General features: G+C 42.2%; 1 protein-coding gene across 2 annotated transcripts in view; it reads left to right on the top strand.

Moving 5' to 3' along the window:
* The window catches only part of NPSR1 (neuropeptide S receptor 1), a 998,839-nt gene that overhangs the window by 632,198 nt on the left and 340,761 nt on the right, over nt 1–25,880 (top strand). For both annotated transcript variants that reach the window (XM_073676612.1, XM_073676611.1), the window contains one exon: nt 23,131–23,207. In XM_073676612.1, the coding sequence (XP_073532713.1) occupies nt 23,131–23,207 (77 nt within the window). The remainder of the gene's footprint in view (nt 1–23,130; nt 23,208–25,880) is intronic.

The raw sequence follows: 25,880 nt of genomic DNA, 5'->3' as shown, positions 1-25,880 counted from the left end.
CCTTTTTTCCATGCTTATAGTTTTATTTAATTAAAATTCATGTTGAGCATTTCAGGTATGCATTTGATCCCTTAAGGGAGATACTATTTTTGATATTCCCCCTCCTTTTTCTTTTTCCTCTCCCCCCCCTTTTTTTTCTCATTTTTCTTATTTTTCTTATTTTCCCCTTAGTGCATGTCTTCCATAATTATTGTCTCACCTCCCATCTTGTCTCCACTATGATTCCCTGTCACATTTACTTAGCAGAACGCACAGTTTGAGCCCCACTAAGAGATTCTAAACTGGTAGCACGCAGTGGAATGCATAGCTTGCGTTCCACTACCACTTCCTCCTTGCTAGTACGCATCCCGCGCATGCGCAAGCGCGATTATGCATTCCACACAACAGGAACCTGCATTCCACCAAACAGGAAGTAGGGAAACAGAGCGCGAACTGGCTATTTAAAGCCATGTTGCACACAGGGTGAATACACTTTGTCACCTTGTATACGACACAGGTAAGGTCCACCATACCAGGGGGGTAATGTTATTTATATTACTCATGATATTATGCATAATGGCCTGACGTTTTTGCCTCATGCTCTGTCAACAGACTGGCAGCCCATCCTCCTATATAACCCTTGACAGCATGTATTAACTTCCTCCTCCTGGAGTTTGGTGGCCACATGTGCCACATACTACCTATCACTGGGGACTCTAATCATCCTTCACATTTGGTATATATCTGACCATGTTTATCATTTACCCCTGTTTTCCATTTTTTCCCATATTTCATTTATATTATACCTGGTACATAAATCTCCATCTTAATCTCTGTTCCCGCTGCCAAAGATCCATCCTGAGGAATACTTACCTCTCATGGTTCCAAACTCAATTGATTCAGGGTATTTAGGTCTCCTTTGATTTAATTATCTTCTGCCCTCTATCTTTTGCTTCCCCTTTTTCTGCTATTCTCTACCTGTTTATTTCATATACATCTGACTTTTCTCAACAAATGCCTTATTTGTATTGTTCCTTAATGCGCACCATAGCACCTCTCTAGAACAAACCTTTTCAGTCACCAATACTAGTTCTGCTATGTCATTGGAATTCTGTGGCACCTTCATGATTAACTGCAGCTTTCTTCGGACAACATACCGGTCCTCATATGAGGCATCTATCACCTATTTGTTGTTCTTTCAGTTATTTTTTTATTATGCATGTAATCAGTACTAATACTAATTACTTTTGTCTGTTTTTCTATTCACATGTATAATTTTATTTAAAGCCACTGAAGAAAACCCCGGTGGGGTAGAAACGTTGGGCAAATCACTCACTGGAGAAACAATAAAAGAAATTGAGTTTAAATTTAAAATTTGACTTTTTTATCATTTATGAGTGCCGGAACCTTATTTACTTGATTATTGGAACTACGTTGCGTTCCTGGCACCTATCCCATATAGTTGAGCCTGGTCTTTAGATTTCTTCTAATACAATTGCCAGAAAGTCAGGAGGAGGAACAGGGTACGGAAGTGGAAGACGAGGTGGTGGATGATATAGTAACTGACCCAACCTGGCACGAGGACATGCAGAACGAGAACAGCAGCACACAGGGGGAGGGAGGCAAAGCACCCCAACAGGCACGAAGAAGCAGTGTGGTGGCCACAGACAGAAGGCAGGCAACCGTTCACCATAACAGCAACACGAAGGAAGTTGCCAGTACAACTGTTAGGTCTTCCCGAGTCTAGTTGTTTTTTAAAATACAAAAGGTAAAAGCTGGTGATAAAAAGTGCTAAGGCATATAAAATTCAGTAATTACTAACTTTAATAAATCCCTTGTAAAAAACACAACGCGTTTCGACAGCACGCAAGCCGTCTTCATCAGGTGATGAACATTGGGAACATTTTTTTATGAGGCCCTCTTCCATGTTTCTTCCAAGTGGCCTTGGAGTGCCTCCCAATTTTTGGCAACCCTTGCATTCACTGCATAGGCCAACACTAAGGGAGACCGACTTCCTAATAATGGGAACATTGTTTCAGGAGGCCCTCTGACCTCCACATCTCTTCCAAGGGGCATTGGAGTGCCTCTCAATTTTTGGCAACCCTTTTATTCACTGCATAGGCAAATGACTCGCCCCCTGGGCCGTGGGGCACCCGGAACCGGGCTTCTGTGCGATGCTAGGGGTAGTAGTGGCAACCCGATCCCGTGGCTCAGGGTGGTCAGACCAAATGCTGTGGCGGTCTATTTGTAGAGTTATGAATGTCTGACTACGCCACCCGTGGATTGCGGTCAGGGATGACCACCGCTGCAAGGCAGACCGCTGAGGCTGATGTTGGTGTGCAGAACAGGGATAGGATAACTCCCCACGGGAAGAGTGTAGCCTCAGGGCAGCGTATGTGAATGCTGGGGGTGATAGTGCAGGCTGCAGTAATAAGAGTTCAGAGTCCACTTCAAACAGTCCAGGGTCTTATTGTATGTATTACTACTGACCCAACAGGAGTACCGGGTAGGAATGGGCCTGGGTGTCTGAGAGCACTCGGGCGAGCCCCACTGGTCAGGGTGAGTGTGAAGGCTTACCGTTCTCTCTCTGCCCTTGCAGACAATCCCCCTTTTTGTGGTGTAATAGCCCACGTCCCTGAGCTGGCCGTGTACTTGGCCTGTATGGCTTGCGACTCGGGCCTTAGGTACCTTTTGCTTCCTCGTGCTGTACTGGTCCCTCTGTGTGGCGGAGCCTCCAGGCTTCTTAGGCCAAGGGACCTGAAATCCCTCGCGGGTTGGTTCTCTGCTGCTGGGCTTGCAACCCTGACAGCCTCGGACCCCAATGTCCGGCAGTGTAGTTCTCTCAGCCAGGACCGGCTCTCGTCGCCTCTGTCCCTGGCTCGCAGCTTCTCCTCTGCCTCACGGACTCCTCAGCTGCTGCTAACCTGTCCCTCATCTCTGAGAACCCTTCTGGACACTTCAGAAGTGGGTTCTGATCTCGCTAACCCTGCCCCAGTTCCAGCTTTTATAGGGGCAGCCTGCTCCCCCTACTGGCCTGGGACAGGAGGTGTTGAATGCTAATTGTCCCTGACCAGGGAACCTCCCTCCTGCTCTCAGACACAGCCTTTAATATATGTGGCATCCAGGCCTGGGGTGACACACAAACACAATGGGAAACCCACTTAGTAGTGTTGAGTGGGCACTAAAATGCTCGGGTGCTCGAAGATCGGGCCGAGCTCACCGGGATACTCGTGTGCTCGACCCGAGCAACTAGCCCAATGTTAGTCTATGGGAGACCCGAGCATTTTTTTTCGCGGCGACACCCCCGGCAGTCTGTAGAAAGCTTAAAAAGTGCCCAAAATAATAGTGACAGTGCTCAGATGACATGGGGACAGCATGGGGATCACCCCAGGAAGCATTTCTGACCCCCAGGTCACTGCTGTCAACAACGTGGTCAGAGGTATTAAGCCACTTTTACAGGCTCACAATAAAACATACAAAAACGAAACTGAAACTGTTTTCCTGTAAAATATGTTAAGGAACATCCTTTCCAGGGTAAAGACTTCTGTATAAGGTAAAATAAATAACCAAAAACAAAAATACTCCTCCACACCTTGGGCTATGTTCACAAGTAGCATTTTTATGCATTTATGCACTTTTGTATTGCTTTCAACCTTGACAAATGCATTCACCGGGAAATGTCATTTTAACATTTTACAACCTTATCTGGCCATGTGCTGTGTGACACATGCATACAGTGCTGAAAAGACATGGGAACAGCATGGGGAAGAATCCTGGAAGCATCTCTGACACCCAGGTCACTGCCTAAAAGTGTGCCCATCAGAAGTGATCCTTGCCACATCAGAAGATGCAGACTTGCAACTATCTCCGTTCAAGTCCTTGTCCCAGGGCAGTGTTCAATTGTACCTCCCGCATTCCTTGCAATGCAAGAACCTGAGGTGGTCAGCGTTTTGGCGCATATCCTACGTCCTCCGAGGATTGCTGGATGCTTTCCTGCTACTATCCCAGTTCTATGACTCCCGTTAAAACAAAGCTTCAGGTGATGAATGATGGATAATATGGTGGCAAAGGAGAAAGAGCACGAGGAACAGGGACCATTCACATCAATATCAGGCCAGTCAACCACACATGTCTAGTAGGATATGTTTCTGTACCAAAAGGAACAGTTCGGCTACACAGTTATAGGGCATACAGTGAGTGCAATTCCTATCAAAAATTTCGAGGCACTCCAATGCCCCTTGGTAGTGACATGGAGGTCAGAGGGCCTTAACTAAACCTTTTTTTCCATTTATAGCAACTGGGTCTCCTGTACACTGTTGGCTTAAGCAGTGAATGGAAGGCTTTCCAAAAATTATGAGGAACTGTAATTCCCCTTTAAACAGACGTGGATTACAGCGTACTAAAAACCTTCTACCCATTATTGGAGAGTGGCTCTCCCTTAGTGTTCGCCTATGCATTGAAAAGCAAAAGCTGACTAAAATTAGGAGGAAATGCAATGCCGTTGGAAGAGTCGTGGAGGTTAGAGGTAATTAAAAACAACATTTGAATGCCTCTTGGAAGAGCTGTGGAGTTCAGAGTGGTTTAACAAGATGGTTTTAATGCCCCTTGGAATAGACGTGGAGGTCACAGTAGCTTAACAAGACTGTTTTAATGCCCCTTGCAAGAGACATGGAGTTCAGAGTGGTTTAACAAGACGGTTTTAATGCCCCTTGGAAGAGATGTGGAGGTCCCAGTGGAATAAAAAGACAATATCAATGCCCATAGGAAGAGTGGTGGAGGTCCCAGTGGAATAAAAAGACAATATCAATGCCCCTTGGAAGAGTGGTGGAGGTTGCAGTGGAATAAAAAGACAATATCAATGCCCCTTGGAAGAGTGGTGGAGGTCCCAGTGGAATAAAAAGACAATATCAATGACCCTTGGAAGAGACGTGGAGGTCACAGTAGCTTAACAAGATGATTTTAATGCCCCTTGGAAGAGACGTGGAGTTCAGAGTGGTTTAAAAAGACGGTTTTAATTCCCCTTGGAAGAGACGTGGAGGTCACAGTAGCTTAACAAGAGGGTTTTAATGCCCCTTGGAAGAGACGGGGAGTTCAGAGTGGTTTAGCAAGATGATTTTAATGCCCCTTGGAAGAGACATGGAGGTCACAATAACTTAACAAGACGGTATTAATGCCCCTTGAAAGAGACGTGGAGTTCAGAGTGGTTTAGCAAGATGATTTTAATGCCCCTTGGAAGAGACATGGAGGTCACAATAACTTAACAAGACAGTTTTAATGCCCCTTGGAAGAGTGGTGGAGGTCGCAGTGGAATAAAAAGACAATATCAATGCCCCTTGGAAGAGAAGTGGAGGTCACAGTAGCTTAACAAGACGATTTTAATGCCCCATACAAGAGCCATGCAGTATAGCATATTAAAAACATTATTCCCATTATTGGGGAGTGGGTCTCCCATAGTCTTTGCCTATGCCTTCCAATCAAAAGCTGCCAAAAATTAGGACGGAGGAACTTGCAATGCCACTTTCAAAAGCCATGCAGTACAGCATATTAAAACATTATTCCCATTATTGGGGAGTGGGTCTCCCATAGTCTTTGCCTATGCCTTCTAATCAAAAGCTGCCAAAAATTAGGATGGAGGTACTTGCAATGCCCCTTACAAGAGCCATGCAGTACAGCATATTAAAAACATTATTCCCATTATTGGGGAGTGGGTCTCCCATAGTCTTTGCCTATGCCTTCCAATCAAAAGCTGCCAAAAATTAGAACGGAGGAAATTGCAATGCTGGCAACATGGACCAAGGTCACCCTGGTGGTATAGTGGTGGTGGAGGCTGAGGATAAGGAGAAGAGCAAGAAACAGCCGAAATGAGAAAGTGTATACCCATGTGTGGGTGTGAAGCGGTGCATGGGAATACACCTCCTGAAATAACACAGTGGATTTGACTTAATGTTACTCTGCTGTCATTTGGTGGTGATGAGTAGTCTGGCCCAATCCAGCCCTTGTTCATTTTGATAAGGGTCAGCTTGTCAGCATTGTCAGTTGACAGGCGAGTGCACTTATCAGTTACAATTCCCTCAGCGGCACTAAAAACATGCTCCGATAACACCCTGGCGGCAGGGCAGGCCAGGACCTCCAAGGCATACAGAGCGAGCTCATTCCAAGTGTCCAGCTTGGATACCCAATAATTAAAAGGCACTGAGGAATCATGGAGGACGCTGGTAAGGTCGGCATGGTACTCCCTCACCATCTTTTGAAACTTTCCACTTCTTGTGAGAGTACCCCGTGCCTCAGGGCCTGTAAGCTGGGCGGGTCTCAGAAAACTGTCCCAGAACGTTGACAGTGTTCCTCTGCCTCTGCTGGATTGGAGTTGCGTCTCTCTTGCCTGTACGCCTTGGTTGGGCAATGAACTGTGACCTCTGCCGCTAGCGTGTTCAGATGGGAATTTTTTTAACAGTTCTGCAGAAAGGGCTTTCTGGTACTGCCCCATTTTTGTAGACCTATCCACCTCAGGAATAAGAGAGTGAAAGTTCTCCTTGTAGCAGGGGTCTAAAAGTGTCACCAACCAATGACTGTCACCAAACATTTTGACAACGCGAGGGTCACGGTTAAAGCAGCGTAACATAAAGTTAGCCATGCGTGCCAGACTGGTAATGGACAAGACTTCCGTTTCCTCTCCAAGATGATGACTGACCATGATCTCCTCCTCCCCCTCCACCTCCTTCTCCCCCCTGTCCTCATTCCACCCACGCTGAACAGACGGTATGACAGTTGTACAGGTACTACCGTCTACAGCACATGATACCACCTCTTGTTCTTCCTCCTCCTCCTCCTCCTCCTCTCCCTCATTGTCCCCCAATGCACGTTGGGATGAGATGAGGCTGGGCTGTGTGTAATCACCCGCTACGGCTTCTTGATCCATCTCATCACACTCTGGCTGCAATGCCTCCTCTTTAATTCTTTGCAGAGAGCGTTGCAAAAGACAGACAAGTGGGATGCTGACGCTAATGATGGCGTCATCGCCACTCACCATCTTGGTGGACTCCTCAAAGTTTGTCAGGATCGTACATATGTCAGACTTCCAGGTCCACTCCTGAGGTCTTATGTGTGGAGTCTGACCTCAATATCGATGGCCTTGTTGCAGCTGATACTCCACAACTGCTCTCTTCTGCTCACAAATCCTTTGCAACATGTGGAGGGTAGAGTTCCAACGTGTGGGACATCACACACCAGTCGGTGTGACGGAAGCTGCAAACGCTGCTGCAACACAGCAAGAGCGGCGGAAGCTGTAGCTGACTACCAAAAATGAGCTGACAGGCGGCGTACTATCTCGAGCAGATCTGGCAACTCGGGGTACGATTTAAAAAAACGCTAAACCACGAGGTTAAGCACATGAGCCAGGCATGGTTCGTGTGTGATCTCGCCTCGCCTCAGAGCCGCCACCAGGTGACGGCCATTGTCACACACGACCATGCCTGGATGTAGGTTCAGCGGTCTCAGTCACAGATCTGCTTGCTCTTTCACAGCTGTCCACAACTCACAAGCAGTGTGAGGTTTATCACCTAAGCTTGTGAGTTTAAGCACAGCCTGTTGCCGCTTGGCTGAGGCAGTACTGCAGTGCTTCCAGCTTGTAACTGATGTGGTGATATCTGAGATGGAGGCTGAACATGAGGAGGAGGAGGAGGATGATGCGCAGGAGCTGTACACTGTGGGGGCAACTCTGACTGACATAGGGCCCGCAATCCTCGGTGTGGGGATGATATGTTCTGTCCCAAGGTGCGACTGGATCCCGGCTTCCACTATGTTTAACCAATGTGTCAGGGATATGTACCGTCCCTGGCCACAAGCACTTGTCCACGTGTCCGTTGTCAGGTGCACTCTCCCAGTAACTGCGTTGTTGAGGGCACGGCAGATATTTTGGGACACGTGCTTGTGTAGTGCGGGGATGGCACACCGGGCAAAATAGTGTCGGCTGGGGACCGAATACCGAGGGACGGCCACCGCCATAAGGTTGTGGAAGGATTCCGTCTCCACCAGCCTAAAAGGCAACATTTCCAATGCAAGCAGTTGTGAAATGTGCGAATTTAGGACTGTGGCCTGTGGGGCGTTGGCTGCGAATTTCACTTTCGTTCAAAGGTCTGGGATATGTACAATTGAACGCTGCAGTGGGACGTGGACGTGGACGTTGATGCTGTTCCTTGAGAAACTGCCATAACAAGTGAAGACTGAGAGGAGGGGGCATCTTTGGATGCAGTATGGAAAGGGTATTGCCTTGCACGCACAACAGGGGGTTCTCTTACACGCACAACAGCGGAAGAAGCAGTGGTGACACCCGCTGACACTGGTCGTGGACCCTGGGTTTCGCCTCACAAAGTCGGGTGCTTTGCTGCCATGTGCCTGATCATGCTGGTGGTTGTCAGGCTGGTATTTTTATCACCCCTGCTGATGCTGGCCTGGCAGGTGGTACAAATTGCCTTTTTGGGGTTATCAGCAGTCTTTAAAAAAATTCCAGACCCTGGAAGTCCTACCGGTTGCACTGGTCCCTCGTGTTGGTGTTACCGGGAACAGTTGCCCGACTTCTGTCTGCGGCCACCACACTGATTCTTCCTGCCTGTTGGGGTACTCTGCCTCCCTCCCCATGTGTGCTGCTGGCCTCGCTCTGCATGTTCTCCTGCCACATTGGATCAGTTACTAGATCATCCAGCACCTCCTCCTCTTCCACTTCCGCACCACGGTCCTCCTCCTCACTTTGTGGCAATTGTGTCTCGTCATCATCCACCTCTTGTGACAAATAGCCAGAGTCGCCTTCCTGTGGCCGTGGCTGTTCAAATATTTGGCTATCGCTACATGGGATCTCCTCTTCCACCACTTGAAGCGGAGCAGGCAAGGGGCCCAAATATGGAAATGGACCAGTGAACAGCTCTTCAGAGTGTCCAACTGTGGGATCAGTTTCTGTCTGACGACACTCGGCATGGTGGGAGGAAGGAGCATCAGGGTGAGGAGGAGTATGCAGTCGAGGCTCCCGCACCATTACCAGAACGTCTTGTTCCACGTCCCTTGCCACGCGCCTTGCCCATTGTAAATGAAGTAAAATAGCTTACACTCTCACTATCAATGGCAAAAGGGTAATAAAATGGAGATTTGAACCATGGAAGAGGAAAACCACAGTTCTAGTTCTCTGGCCTACGCCAGAATCTTTTAAACAGATATATTTGTGTCTGAACAGTCAGCGAGACACTCAAACTGTTTTTTTTATGCAAAAAGGTGGATTACACCCAGATTTGAACCGTGGAAGAGGAAAACCACAGTTCTAGTTCTCTGGCCTACACCAGAATCTTTTAAACAGATATATTTGTGTCTGAAAAGTCAGCAAGACGCCCAAACTGTTTTTTTTATGGAAAAAAGGCAAAAAAGTGGATAACACAGAGATTTGAAACGTGGAACTGCAAAACCACAGTTCTAGTTATCTGGCCAAAGCCAGACTCTTTTAAACAGATATATTTGTGTCTGAACACTAACAGACACACTCAATTTTTTTTTTTTTTTGGGGGGGGGAATACCAAAAGGTTAATAAGACGGGTATTTGTACAGTCTGAATGAGGAAAAAAAAATAGAGGATTTAGATGGAAAAAAAAGGATTTTTCCAGGCCCCTGAGACCTGGGGCTAAGTCTAGCACACAGGACTGTAATGCAGTGTTTGTTGGTATAACCACTGCGTCTCCTATACAGCCTGCCTGCCTGCCTGCCTGATATCTGGGATTGATATTAGTCCTGAGAAGGACTGTTTGTTTGATTTTGCAGGCTTTAGAAACCCTACACTACCTATTTCGCAGTATAAATCTCTCCCTAGCTCAACAGCACTCTTCCTACACCGTCTGATCCGGAGTGACTGTGTCCAAGATGGCGGCGCCCGGTTTTAAATACTCGAGGTGATGCTGTGTGGCCAGCCAATCACTGTAATGCCCACAACCAACATGGCTCCGGCATTACAGTGACTGGCTGGCAATCCCTGCATGTTCATTGGCTCTGTAAAGATGCTCGGGCGAGTACCGAGCAGTGTCGAGCATGCTCGCTCAACACTACCACTTAGTAATAATGGGAACATTGTTTTCAGGAGGCCCTCTGACCTCCACTTCTCTTCCAAGGGGCATTGGCGTGCCTCCAAATTTTTGGCAACCCTTGCATTCACTGCATAGGCCAACACTATGTGAGACCCACTTCCTAATTATGGGAACATTTTTTCATGAGGCCCTTTACGTCTCTTCCGAGGGGCATTGGAGTGCTTACCAATTTTTGGCAACCCTTGCATTCACTGCATAGGTAAACACAATGGGAGACCGATTTCCCAATAATGGGAACATAGTTTTCAGGAGGCCCTCCTCTAAGTCTCTTCAAAAGGATATTGGGGTGCATCCAAATTTTCAAAGGGGTATTGGAGTGTGTCCAAATTTTGGGTAGCCCTGCTATTTACTGCATACACAACAACAGTATTGGAGACCCATTCTTTATTAATGGGAACAACAAAACCTAGCCGCCTGATGGCTCTCTAAGAAAAGTGAGTGCCGACTGCTGGCCCTTTAAGAATAGTAAAGGCCGCCTTATGGCCCTATAAAAGTAGGCTTTGTGACTTTCAGAGTCCCTCCTTCATAAATGAAACAGGATGTGTCTGGTCATGTCTCACACACCACATGGCCAGATAAGGTTGTAAAATGTTAAAATGACATTTCCTGGTGAATGCATTTGTCACGGTTGAAAGCAATGCAAAAGTGCAAAAATGCATCAAAAATGCTGCGTGTGAACATAGCCCAAGGTGTGGAGGAGTATTTTTGTTTTTGGTTATTTATTTTGCCTTATATACAAGTCATTACCCTGGAAAGGATGTTTCATAACATATTTCCCAGGAAAATCCATTTTGGTTTCGTTTTAGTATGTTTTGTTGTGAGTCCGTAAAAATGGCGTAATACCTCATTGTTGACACCAGTAACCTGGGAGTCAGAAATGCTTCCAGGGGTCTTCCCCTTGCTGTTACCATGCCATTTGAGCACTGTTCTCATCGATTTGGGCAATTTTTAGGCCCTCTGCAGACCGCCGGGGGGAGCCGCCTGAAAAATGCTCGAGTTTCCCATAGACTTACATTGGGCTCGTTGCTTGGGTCGAGCACCCTAGTATTCCAATGTGCTCGACCCGAGCATCGAGCACACCAGCATTTTAGTGCTGGCTCATCACTAATGACAATAAATTGCCTAAATAACTAACTGTCTACTTGCAGAAGGAGCAGCCTCCCAGCACTATTACACTGGCAAAAATGGCACCAAAACAACATGTCTGCTCTTTTATATGGAGAGGGACATATGACTTCGACACCCAATGACACAAGCCCTTGTGTCTGGACATTGAGAATGGTTTCTGTGCCCTGATTAACTGCCAGAATCTCAACATATTAAGTTAACAAAAATAAAGATTAACAGTTCACGGCTCCTCTGACTTCTCCCCATTGCTTCCCCTCATCAAACACATTACCCCACTCATCATACAGCACCACTTTCCTATCCAAAATCCTACCAAAAGCTCCAGTGAAAACTCTATTATTTACCGAACTTTGGCCGAATTTTGCCATTTATAAGGAAAATGCTCTGGAATCCGAACACGAATCCAAATGTGCAATGTTCGTGCCTACTTTGAGATTGGTGAACACTTTCTGAACAAGTTCGCTCATCTCTAGTACTGGACAGCCCTTTTAAAGAGAACTTTTCAACACATTTTTGAACAGGACACATTATGTAGTAATGGCTGCAGAGCGGAGTAAAACAGTTTTTTTTTGTTTAAATTTTGCCCTCCATTGCAGTCAAAGTATTTGGCCCCTAATGAGTTAATAGGGCTCTAATTTGACACACCTAAACTCAGCTCTGCTGAAGCTCACCCCAAACTGACCCATGCAGGAGGTTAGACCAGAAGATCAGAGCTGTATCACTGCACCTCACACATTGGGAAACCTGCTCTAAGCTACAGTGGGGGCTTGTTATCCTTTCTCCTGTGTATTGCTACATGCCTATGATTGGTCAGCATTATACAGGATAAAGAAGTACACACCCCCAGTGAAAACTGTTTAACAACACCCACTTTATTTTGAACTTGGAATTAACCCATTATGAGACCAATACTTTAATTATAGAAAAACTGTAGAACAAAAACGCACAAGACCATCAACTGATACCTTTCCGGTGCAAGGAAAGTAAAAGGAAGGTGCTCACCTAAGCAGTTTGTGTGCAGGCATAACTACTATGAACACCTGAAAATATCAGCTGCTGCAGCCTTATGGCTGTGGGATGATCTCCTCCAGGATAGTTGAACAATTAAGACACTAACATGATATCAAGCTGCACTGCTGTAATGAAGAGTCCTTGAGACCAACATGAGTTGAACATTTTTTATTTCCATAAAGCGTTTATATGCTGAACTAGAGTCTTTTTCAAGTGAAAAAATGATTGTTACGATCCCATGATAAATATTTGGGGAAATTTTGATGTTGCAGATTTTTTGCAGCATTTCTGCACCTATTAAATAAATGAGGTTACTTGTATTTTTATTGCATTTTTGAGTGCATTTTTTACATGCTGTGGGGATTTCAGCTCTCTAGTAGCCACATGAATACACACAGTCACAGGGTTTTAATATTGTGGTAGATTACCTCTGGAAGAAGCCAAGTGAGTCAGACACAGGAACATTTTCACCTGCAGTTTTATTCAATATGGCATAAAGTACTGCAGGATCAACAAAATAAGCACGGCCTTGCTAACATAACGGCAAACAAAAGAAGATAAAGTATTGCACAGTATTTTGCATGAGGGATTCACCCTCTCAGGTTATCACAAACTTCAGCTCTCCCTGAAGTTCAACACAGGAGGCTTCCTGGTCTCTAACCAGACAAACAGAAAAAAAAAACTCAGTAGCTGGAGATTTAACTTCTCCAGCCACACCTTTGAGGTGGAGATATGGTGAGTGGCCGTCCCAGCCATCTCTTACAACCACTCAAAAAAAAACCAACCCAAACATGGCTGATTAACCACTTCAGCACATAACATGCTGGAGACAAGCTTCTGGGTTTAACATCTCGGAAGATAGAAACCTCCATGACACATTTCTTCCCTCACATATATCACCAGTGACCCTGTCACAATATCAAATCAGAATAAAAAGTATTGTCCTTCATAAAATTTACAGCTCAATGACTGAAGCAACCTTTCTTCAGCACAAATGAATAAACAAATCCAGTTCTTTCTTCAGCACATATGAATAAAAAAAAGCCTTTTTCTCTGGGTAAAGAACAAAAGATCAAAATGGTCTCACCAACTTGGTGTTACAGGAACCTCTCAGAGTATAACAGAGTATTCCCCAGCTCTGTCTTTCTCCAGCCTCACAATACAATACTCTGCTAAGCTAACCCAGGTGCCTTTTATCATGTCTGAATGACCCGGACTGAAATATGGGAGCGACCTTTCCCAACCAGGCTCTTTTGGTTGTTCCTAAATCCTGAACTCAAAATCCAGTCAAATAAAAACTCTGTCAGTAGCCTAGTGTTACCTGGTTCATGCTTCCTGGGACTTACAGTACCAGGGCCTGCCACTTCGGTGATTCATACGTGGCATCTAGGACCTTACAGTAACTCCTGCATTCTTACAATGCATTTTTATCATGTTTTTGATGCCGCGATTTTTGTCTCTTTTTTATATGTCATGTTTTAAATAAAGCTACTTTGTTTTTTATACTTCCTCGGCTTTGAAAAAACTTTATTGATACAGTCATGTGCAGATTACATGAGTTTTTATTGTGGAAACACACTAAAAATGCACCTGCATTTTTTACCTGAGGATTTGATGTATGTAATGCAATTCTGTGGGTAAAATCGACACATATACAGTCCTGGCCGAAAGTGTTGCTACCTTTGAAATGGTTCCAGAAAATGAAAAATTTCTCCGAGAAAATTATTGCAATTGCACATGTTTTGTTATACACATGTTTATTTCATTTGTGTGTATTGGAACTACACAAAAAAAAACAAATTGTTGTCCAAAAAGGCAAATTGGACATAATTTCACCCAAAGCTCCCAAAATGGGCTGTCTAAAATTTTTGGCACCCTCAACTTGCTGTAATATTTGGCTTCACACATTGGAGTTAACTACTTACGGACCCAGATTTGATGAATGCTACATCATCTCGTCCCAATGTGACTTTTAGGAACAGGAGTTCAATAGGTTTATATTTTCTATAAGAGACCAACTTAATAAGGCAATTGTTTGTGGCACTTTTAGGTATGGTGATTGTGGTTTCTGCAAATGGATGGGACGCTCAAATAATTTTGTTAGTGTATTTACTGGAATGCAATATTTTATGAGAGACTTTACTAGCATCAAGATGACAGGAATTGTAAAATTGGCTACCTGCTCCTGTCTACTTGACTATGTAGGGAAAATGAAACCTGAGTTACGAAAATGAATAGGAGAGCACCTTGGTGAGATTAGACACAAGAGAGATACCCGCCACAAATTAGATCACAATAAGAAAGCCAAATACACATATTGTGACCCTTTATTTCGGGTTGATAACAAATGGCAAGTATATATATATATATGTATGTGTATTTGGGTTTCTTTATTGTGATCTAATTCATAGCTGCACTGTATTTCTTTAGTTATATTTTTCTAACACTTGCAATATCTTTGTCTATAAATCTGTTTGTCTAGAGATGTCTTGCCAGAATCATGTTACATGGGATAGAGAGTGCAGTGATTTATATTGATTTTAATGTATTTCATCTATTTATCTTGCCTGTCTACCCTTGGTATGCCCCTCTAAGTGTAAAATTGGTTGCCTTGAGCCTCTTTTGAGTACACTCCTTTAAGTGCAATGTTCATTGCCCTTGGCATCTACTTGGAATTGTTATGACTAGACTTTTGTTTTTGGATTTTCGTGAAAATTACTAATAAATTGTGATTTTGTGGGGGAGGGTTTATTCTGTTATATGAAATACAAATATTTACTAAAATTTGTCTGCAGAGATGACAGATATTCTTAAATCTATAACAGATCTATTCATGACATTTCCAGTTTTTTAATCAACAAAACTTGAGCTCCAATAAAGGTGTTAATCAGTTAATAATGGAGGTCAGACCACTGAGACCTCCTCCCATCCCCCTTTCTTACAATCCTAAGGATACAGTACAGTGCTAAGCTGTCTTTGGCAGTCCTATAGGGAATGAATGGAGCTAAGGTACACACACTTGACCTGGGCTCTGTTTCTTTATAAGATCCCTGTAAGTCTCAGTGGTCAGAATTCCAATGATCAATAAGTTATCCCCATATCCAGTCTATCAGGAATAACTTATTAACTTGGTTCAAACTCTTTAAGAGATTAATGAGAACAGAGTTCTTAATTTACTGTATTTAAAATGAAAAATACAAAATAAGGGTTAAAACTAGATGCTCATTTAAACTAGAAAAAAACTCCTGTAACCCCTGGATAATTGGGCTGTTTCTTCAAAGATCAGGAAATAAAGAGGTTGCGGTTACAATATATGGTTACTAAATATGGACATGAACTTATATTCTAGCATATGCGTCAAGAAAGTAAGGTTAATCTGAGCCAAAACTCAACGTTTTATTTTACTAAACAGCATGTGTTCATTTCTTCAGTAGATGCTGTTTGCCAAAAAAAAAAAAAAAGAAGCCTTTTGAAAAGACATCAACAAATGTTGCTTAGATACCAATTATGTGATGTGATTCTCTTAATTTCTATCCATGGTAACAACATTTTCTGAATTGCAAGATTCCAATTATTTGTATTTGATGAAATAAGGGCAATGTTAAAGTACTGTATGTTTTAATATATGGAATTAATTTAACCAGTTTGATTGTCTATTAATATATAAGCTTACAGTGATACAGTGTCCATTTTAGGACATGATCAGATATCAAAATCAAACATCAGAATGATGTCAGTTTGAGGCTAAATACCCTGTCTGAGAACTGATTTTGATAAGTGATTCTGACAAGTGATTTTGACGAGTGATTTTGATGAGTGATTCTGACAAGTGATTTTGATGAGTGATTTTGACGAGTGATTTTGATGAGTGATTCTGACAAGTGATTATGACAAGTGATTTTAACGAGTGATTTTGATAAGTGATTCTGACAAGTTATTTTGGCGAGTGATTTTGACGAGTCATTTTGACGAGTGATTCTGATGAGTGATTCTGACAAGTGATTCTGACAAGTGATTTTGACGAGTGATTTTGACGAGTGATTCTGACGAGTGATTCTGACAAGTGATTTTGATGAGTGATTTTGATGAGTGATTCTGACAAGTGATTCTGATGAGTGATTTTGATGAGTGATTCTGACAAGTGATTCTGACAAGTGATTTTGACAAGTGATTTTGATGAGTGATTGTGACAAGTGATTCTTACATAGCAAAAGTAAATTGAGAGTTTGCAGCCAGTACTTGGGTGGATGGAAATAAAAACTTACAATAAAGACATTTTATTATTAGACCCCTTTAAGAAATTATGCAAATATAAAGTCACTTGGAAATAGATATGTAGTAAATTATTGCCTCCCAATTTACTTTGGCTATGTAATTTACCATGCAAATAGACAGCATGTCTGTAACTCTTAACACATCAGGATGACAATCAGAGTGTCAGATATTAAAAGTAAAACATCCCTGTAGTGTGTGTGCTAAATAGTCATAACTGAAAAAAAAAATCTTATTCCTATCAGGATTTGAACTCTAATACTGTAGCTTCAGAGACTGATGCCTTACCATTAAGCTATCCAATCAAGTAATACTAACTGATAGCTTTTCTTGTCTTATGAGATCAACCATGAAAATACTCAGGGTGACTAAAAGTCATTGCAATTCTGATTCTGATGTTTGAAGAAAGTCACACATCAGACTCACACATCAAAATCAAACATTTGAATTTGGCTTGCTTGCAGTCTGTGCATAAGTCCCAATGAGTTTTAGGCAAGTTTGCACTGAAAATCATATAACCAAATAGAACTGCTAGGTTTTTACAACTGAGGATATAGCTCAGTGGTTAGTGCACTGGCTTTGGAACACAGAATTTTGGGTACAAGTCCCATCAGTGAACAGTTTCTTTTTTTTTTATTATTATTACAGTTGTAAAAGTCACTTGTCAAAGTCACTTGTCAGAATCACTTGTCAGAAGCAATCATCAAAATCATTCGTCAGAATCACTCGTCAAAACCGCTCGTCAGAATCACTCGTCAAAATCACTCGTCAAAATCACTTGTCAAAATCGCTTGTCAGAATCGCTCGTCAGAATCGCTCATCAAAATCACTCATCAAAATCATTTGTTAAAATCACTTGTCAGAATAACTTGTCAGAATCACTTCTCAGTTAGGGTATTTAGCCTCAAACTGACATCATTCTGATGTTTGATTTTGATATCTGATCATGTCCTAAAATGGACACTGTACAGTGATGATATATTGGTTCTTGTACTATTTATAGTTCTCTGTAAAGGGAAACTTCAGTTATTAGTACAATTTGCCTTGAAGGTGATGCATAAAATAGTGATTCTGAACACTAGTTTTTAATATGTAATTTGCCACTATGTCTAAGCTACCTTATCTGGTCAACAATAATAACATAAATGAATTAGACCCTGATTACAGCAGTGATTTTAATAAAATCATATCCAAAGCATTGTGAGATGAGCCAAGAGTCCATGTATTTATGATGGAGTTGGCTTCTCTTAGCCTATCTGCCACTGATTGACATCTTTCTTCATGTCATTGGGCATATTGAGAAAACTGTCATTCAGCGACAGGTTGGTCGGGCAGCCTGTAGGTCATAGCTCATGAATGCAGAGCTTACACACATCATTGAGAGGACTACAGCCTCAGCACAAACTGTTAAGTAATAGTGTGATGTTGTAAAAACTACTGCACAGTGACAAGTAAGTGACACACTGCTATATTCCAGGTCTCTGTCACTACTTTATTTTGGCTTCAAATAGAGCAGCATAGACCTGTTAGTTGATTCCTTTTAAAGGAAATATATCACCAATACATGTTTACAAAATATACTGAAATATTGGGTAACACAATTGGGTAACTATGGGTTAGAGTTTTCCTGGTTATATATGAACGGTTACAGGACTATCTCTGCTACTATAAAACTACTGGGTACTCAGGATGAACTTTGAATTTAACACTTTTCAGCTGTTCGTACTGCTGTATTATCTAATCATACAATAGATAGGGAAATCTTTATATGCATTTGCACTTTATGGAATTATGAATTGTGATATATACTCTCCAAGCCCTAGATGTATATGTGTTACACATACCTTGGTATCCGTGTCTCTGTTTTAATTGATTTTGTATTGACATTTTACTATTGAGTAATATATGTGTATGCCTTTTTTGTATATTTAATAAGGCTACCTTAATAAGGTATTTTTTATGGACTTTGACTCCATGTTTGTAGTATTCATTCCACTGAAGGAGTGTCCATGTAGACATATTGAGTAGGCCCCATTACGAAGGCATTGGGTCTCCTATATACTGTATCTGGTAAATATGCTTTGTTTTGAAGATACTGTTCAATTGATTCAAACTGGCATGAAAACCCCAAAAGTCGTTAAAAGTTTGTGCAATTCCTCATTGTACAAATTTTTTGCAACTTTTCAAAGCAGCTTTTACACCAGTGACGACTGTGAACAACATTGCAGAGGTAGTTTGTACAGCATCTACAGTATATACACATAAAAAATGGCCATTTGACATCTAAAGGAGAGTGCAGTGACTATGTTCTATAACCTGTGCAGAGGTCACTTCAATGGAAAGGAAGAAATGAACCCTGCCCATCACCTTTTCTTGTTATTAAAATACCCAAAAATGTTATAAAATGTTTATAGGGATAGAGCTTGTAAAGACATATAACATTAGTAAGATGGGTTATTGATATCAGATTGATTAGGGTCCGATACTCAGAACCTCCACTGATCAGCTGTTAATAACTCTAAAGGTGGCTGCATGGTAACATTAAACAGAGTTGAACAGCAGAGCTCAATTAATTGTGTAGCAGCCGCTGTTGTTCTACAGTACTTGGCAGCAGCCAATACATATTAAGGAGCTGTGCTGTTCAGGTCTATTCAGAGTTTACATCCAACCTCCATCAGAACTACTAACAGACAAAATGAGCCGTACAATATCTGCCTGCTGAAAACATGTTTGGTAAGTGTTAATGTGTTTACTGAGATATTGGCATTTCCCTGTTTTTGCAAATGCAACATCAAGAAATGCAGTTCATTGGCTGCTACATTAACATGTTTTATCTGCTTCAAGACATCGGCTGTACATGTTCAGAAGCGGGTGCATAGAGTGGGCTCATGGGGTGAGCTCGCCCCATACTTGGCTGGTAATATTGTGTGTTACAGCCAGGACCTGCCTGTAACAATCATGGGTAGTGTGAAGTGCCACCCAGAATTGCTAAACTAAGTGCCGCTGTCAAACTATTACAGTGGAATTAACAGTGAACCGGCATGGGGGCGCGTTACTCTACGCCCACATCGGCACGACCGTGATTTGAGTTGTTATAACAGCAGGGGTTCTGTGTGAAGACCTCCTTGCTTGTCATTATGGAGCTCCCTTGAAATGCAGCCTGTGACTGGACTTCAAAGGGGACTGTAATTTTTGCTATATAGCATAAGCAATCAAACGATCACAGCTCCAAGTCTCCTAGGGTGACTAATAAGAACAGTGAAAAGTAAAAAAATATATTTTATAAAATATGAAAAAAAACAACATAAAAGTTCAAATCACCCACCTTTTCCCCCACTGAATTAAATATAATAAAAAAAAATAAAAAAAAAACACATATATGGTATTGCCGCATTCAGGAAAGTCCAATCTATCAAGATATAAAAATAATTAACCCAAATAAACACAGTAAACTAAAAAATGTAAGAACTCCAAAATTACTTATTTATGGACTCTGCAATACCACAAAAAATGCTGTAACAAGCGATTAAAATCTCTTATCTATGCCAAAATGGTATAGATTAAATAAAATTTCACCCCTCAAAACATAAGTCAAAAGATAAACTTCACCGACTGAAAAATGAAAACATTACGAGTCTCAGAAAATGGCAACATAACCCCCAATTAATTTTTTTAAATTTCTGATATTTTCACAACTAAAATAATAAAAAAACTGAACATGTTTGGTATCACCATAGTCGTACTGATGAGAAAAATCATACTGCATGGTCATTTTTACCACACAATGTAAACCGTAAAAATTGTCAGAATTCAATTTTTTTCACAATTTTTCCCCACTTGGAATTTTTTTCCCGTTTCCAGTACACTATGTGGTAAAATGAATGGTGTTATTAAAGGTACAACTCGTCCCACAAAAATCAAGCCCTTATACGTCTATGTGGACAGAAAAATAAAAAACATTTAAGCTCTCGGAAGAAGGTGAAGAAAAAATGAAAATGCAAAAATTGGGATCGCTTGGTCCGGAGTGGTTCCTAGACTGTATATATACCACTTGTTGAGCGCTGTGTGTATAGCAATCAGTAAGGCAGAGATGGTAACCCTTTCTGCTTCTCTATGAGAAGTCTGGCTGTGTCTGACAAGAAGCTCACTTATTCCGGAGCTACACAATCTCATGCAGTGATGTTTTAGAACCTCACTACAGAAAAGAGTGTGGACCGCCTGACTTTTAAAGTCTATGGACAGTCTGAAAATAGTTAAAGTGTACTTGTTATTTCAACTTATTTTTCAACTTATTTTTCTATTAGAACCCCATCTATTTACTGCTATTTGGTAGGGGTCTGATCCTGAGATCCTTCCCAATTACTCAAAAATCTTTTCTGAAGCACACAGAAAAACAGGCAAAAGTGCACCTGCATGAGCGTGAGGAAAATCCACTGTATAAACCCATGTATAAACCCATGGAATTTCTAATGAGTGTATACACCACTTGTATACATACTCTCACAAGAGATGGAGTTGATCTCTTCAAAGCAGCTTTTTGAGAAATCAGTAGGAGTCCAAGGGCCCAGACTCAGATCAGCAACATGTGTAAGGTGTTATAATATACAGTATATAAACAAGATTCCTAGAAACTAAAGACTAACATTAATTTTGTCATGGTCAGTCACTACAAAAGTACATTATAAGATTTGGTTCATGAGAAAATAATTCAAAGTTAGCAAACAATAAGATTGTGCTTGGAAAAATGTCAGCATCAACAGAATAGAAAAGTGAGTGCTCATAGATTTAGCAAAGGGTCCCATGACTCAGAGAGACAGACGAGTCTGGGAGTTCAAATTTATAACAACCTTTGACACACTCAGTGCAGGAATGGATATGTAGCATGGATTTATGTCTTTCTGTATCAACTAAGGAATGTGCTCCTCAGACTACGTGGTGCTAAGTAAAGAAAAACGAGTGGCCATCATTACTTTAAGAAATGAAGGTCAGTCAGTCCGAAAAATGGGAAAACTTTGAAAGTGTCCCCAAGTGCAGCTGCAAAAACCATCAAGCGCTACAAAGAAACTGGCTCACATGAGGACCGCCCCAGGAAAGGAAGACCAAGAGTCTCCTCTGCTTCTGAGGATAAGTTTATCCGAGTCACCAGCCTCAGAAATTGCAGGTTAACAGCAGCTCAGATTAGAGACCAGGTCAATGCCACACAGAGTTCTAGCAGCAGACACATCTCTTCAACAACTGTTAAGAGGAGACTTTGTGCAGCAGGCCTTCATGGTAAAATAGCTGCTAGGAAACCACTGCTAAGGACAGGCAACAAGTAGAAGAGACTTGTTTTCGCTAAAGAACACAAGGAATGGACATTAGACCAGTGGAAATCTGTGCTTTGGTCTGATGAGTCCAAATTTGAGATCTTTGGTTCCAACAACCGTGTCTTTGTGCGACGCAAAAAAGGTGAACGGATGGACTCTACATGCCTGGTTCCCACCGTGAAGCATGGAGGAGGAGGTGTGATGGTGTGTGGGTGCTTTGCTGGTGACATTGTTTGGGATTTATTCCAAATTGAAGGCATGGCTACCACAGCATCTTGCAGCGGCATGCTATTCCATCCGGTTTGCGTTTAGTTGGACCATCATTTATTTTTCAACAGGACAATGACCCCAAACACACCTCCAGGCTGTGTAAGGGCTATTTGACTAAGAAGGAGAGTGATGGGGTGCTACGCCAGATGACCTGGCCTCCACAGTCACCAGACCTGAACCCAATCGAGATGGTTTGGGGTGAGCTGGACCGCAGAGTGAAAGCAAAAGGGACAACAAGTGCTAAGCATCTCTGGTAACTCCGTCAAGATTGTTGGAATACCATTTCCAGTGACTACCTCTTGAAGCTCATCAAGAGAATGCCAAGAGTGTGCAAAGCAGTCATCAAAGCAAAAGATGGTTACTTAGAAGAACCTAGAATATAAGACATATTTTCAGTTGTTTCACACTTTTTTGTTAACTATATAATTCCACATGTGTTAATTCATAGCTTTGATGCCTTCAGTGTGAATGTACAATTTTCATAGTCATGAAAATACAGAAAAATCTTTAAATGAGAAGGTTTGTCCAATCTTTTGGTCTATACTGTATGTGCATAATTTGAAGAATAGTATAATTCATTTTATGGCAGACAGTGGTTTGCAATTTTAATGACCCCAATCATGGAAATGCATGTTGCAAACTTGTCAAGAAGTGACAGATGAGGATTTTCCAAGTGTCTGTTATCTGAGTAATTGTTCACTAGAGTATTGCTAGTTTACCAGCAGAATACATTGAGAGGGGAGGGATTAACCTTGAAGCTGATATTCATTATTTTAAGTAGACACATACTCTAGTAAGTTAATAACGTGTGAATCTTTGGGATTTCGGAATATTGTAACATATAAAAAGTCTATACAAAATGAATTTCACAGAGATCGGAAAGCTCTGTCGGATATCTTTTCTAATTGAATTCAGTTCATGCTTATCTGGTGAGCAGACTATTTAGTAAAAGTTTTATATTACAAAAGGTTGTGCCAAAATGTTAAAGCAATGTTATTTTGCAGCTTTGTGTGTTTTCATTTATATATTTTCACATTATCTTTCAACAGTGTCATTTATTTCATTGTGATAAGAACTATATGGTCAAAGAGCAAGGCACATGCAGTTATCATTTCCAACTGTACTGGTGAGTCTTTCATCTTCTGTTTCTTTTTTCTAAATTATTTTATCATAAAAATCACAGTGATTAGATTTTGATTACATGAATGGGTGTTCCCCTTACTACTGATTAAAGGGGTTGTGTAATTATAGAAGATGCTCCTACTTTCTTTTAGAAATGGAGCCTTTCAAGCCACGTTTTTCTAACATCACATAACTCCATTAACACCACAGTGAATTTAGACCCCTTCATATTTTCACACATTTTATGTTGCTCTCTAAAATACATGATAAGTTGTTTTTTAGCGCTCTATGTACTGTATATTACCCCATTAGGCAGCCTAAATAAATTCTTTAATAAATTGTTGAAGATGCATTGAAAAATGATGAAATATTAATGTTTAGATATTTATTAAAAATCTTTACTAGTGATGAGCGAGCATGCTCGCTATTGTTCTGTGCTCATGTTGGTTGTGGCATGAAAGAGATTGGCTAGCCACACAGCGTCATCAGGTCTATATCAGACCTGGCGCCACTATGCTCGTCACAGTCTACCCCAGAATCAGGCAGTGTAGGAAGAGGTGGTGCTGAGCCAGGGAGAGATTCACTTGTTTCTTAGTTAGTGTAGGTATACCACAACATAGTCTTCACATATCCATCTCAACTAACAGTCCTTCTGAGGACTAATCCAGCTGCATAGATATCAGTGCTAGGCAGGCAAGCAGTGTATGTGGCAGACTGCAGTGCATATAGCATGAGGGTCTATTCCAGTTTTGTCTGCTGGTGCTTTTACAGATATTTCTAGAAATAGCCCCAGGTATCAGGGGCCAGGAATAATTTTTTTTTGGATCTTAATCCTGATTATTTGCTTAAAAAGCAATCAAGAGAACACCATTTTTCTGATCCATTTGCTTGTGGTCACTGCAGAATACAGCCAGATCCTTTCCATATTACATCACTAAAAATCCATCTATTTAAAACTGTGGATTGTCCGTCACATGGATCTCATATAATTGCGCTGAAAATTCTGCCATTTCTGGCCTCCATTGAAATTTTGTTGCAGTGTTTCAGCGAAGTTATTGACACGAGGTCGCTGTTAAAAATAGTTACCTAGAGGCCAGCTATTTAAAACTGTGGTTTGTCTGTCACACGGATCACATATAATTGCGCTGAAAATTCTGCCATTTCTGGCCTCCATTGAAATTTTGTTGCAGTGTGTCAGCGAAGTTATTGACATGAGTTCGCTGTTACAAATAGTTAGCTACAGGGCAGCTATTTAAAACTGTGATTTGTCTGTCACACGGATCACATATAATTGCGCTGAAAATTCTGCCATTTCTGGCCTCCATTGAAATTTTGTTGCAGTGTGTCAGCGAAGTTATTGACACGTGGTCGCTGTTAAAAATAGTTACCTACAGGCCAGCAATTTAAAACTGTGGTTTGTCTGTCATACGGATCAAATATAGTTGCGATGAAAATTCTGCCATTTCTGGCCTCCATTGAAATTTTGTTGCAGTGTGTAAGCGAAGGTATTGACACCAGCTATTTAAAACTGTGGTTTTCCGTCACACGTATCACATATCACTGCAGTTCAAATCCAGCCATTGTAATGAACGTGAAAAATATTGTCCTCCATTTAAAATGGGCAAGGAGCGTGGCAAGGAGCGGGGAAATGGACGTGATGGTAATGATGGTGCATGCAGAGGATGAGGCCGAGGTCGTAGGCTAGCTGAAATTGTACCACCACAAACAGCCACATCGTTTAGCTCGACCTTCCTGTCCCAATTAATAGGTGACCCCAGAACACCACTATTGAACCCAGAACAATGTGAAAAGGTTATTGGTTGGATAGCAGATAATGCTTCCGGTCACTTAGCCGCCACCACTACCATCCTGTCTTCCACATGGTCAAGTCTCAGTAGCCGTGAGTCTGGACCGCATATTCCTCACCCTGATCCTCCTTCCTCCCACCATGCCGAGTGCCCGGAGACAACTGATCCCACACTTGGACACTCCGAAGAGCTATTCACTTTTCCACTTATAGATTCGGGCCTCTCGCCTGGTCCACTTGAAGTGGGGCAAGAGGAGATCATATGTAGCGACACCCAAATATTTGAGCAGCCACGGTCACATGAAGGCGATGGTGGGAAACTGTCACAAGAGGTGGACGATGATGAGACACAATTGCCAGAAAGTCAGGAGGAGGACCAGTGTGCGGAAGTGGAAGATGAGGTGGTGGATGAAATAGTAAGTAACCCAACCTAGCAGTAGTGTGGTGGCCGCAGACAAAAGGCGGGCAACCATTCCCCATAATATCAACACAACGGAAGTTGCATGTGCAGCTATTTGGTCTTCCCGAGTCTGGTTGTATTTTAAAGAATCTGCCGATAACTCCAAATAGGCCATTTGCCCCACCTGCCAGGCCGGCATCAGCAGGGGTAGCAAAACTACCAGCCAGACCACCACCAACTTGATCAGGCACATGACAGCAAAGCACCCGACTAAGTGGGCTGAACCCCAGGGTCCAGCAACAGTGTCTGCGGGTGGCACCACTGCTTCTTACACTGTTGTGCATGCAAGCCAATCCTCTGTCCATGGTGCATGTGAAGATTCCTCCCGCCCTGCACCTGTGGTTGCACACTCTCAACTAGCACCACCAGCAAACACGTCCACGTCCTTGTCCCAGCGCAGCGTTCAGTTG

Source organism: Phyllobates terribilis, unplaced genomic scaffold (assembly GCF_046119375.1).
Source record: "Phyllobates terribilis strain yellow unplaced genomic scaffold, ASM4611937v1 Scaffold_4__5_contigs__length_816908805, whole genome shotgun sequence".
NCBI classification, from domain to species: domain Eukaryota; kingdom Metazoa; phylum Chordata; class Amphibia; order Anura; family Dendrobatidae; genus Phyllobates; species Phyllobates terribilis.
The sequence above is the reverse complement of the archived record's forward strand: the minus strand, read 5'-3'. Positions and strand labels throughout refer to the sequence as shown.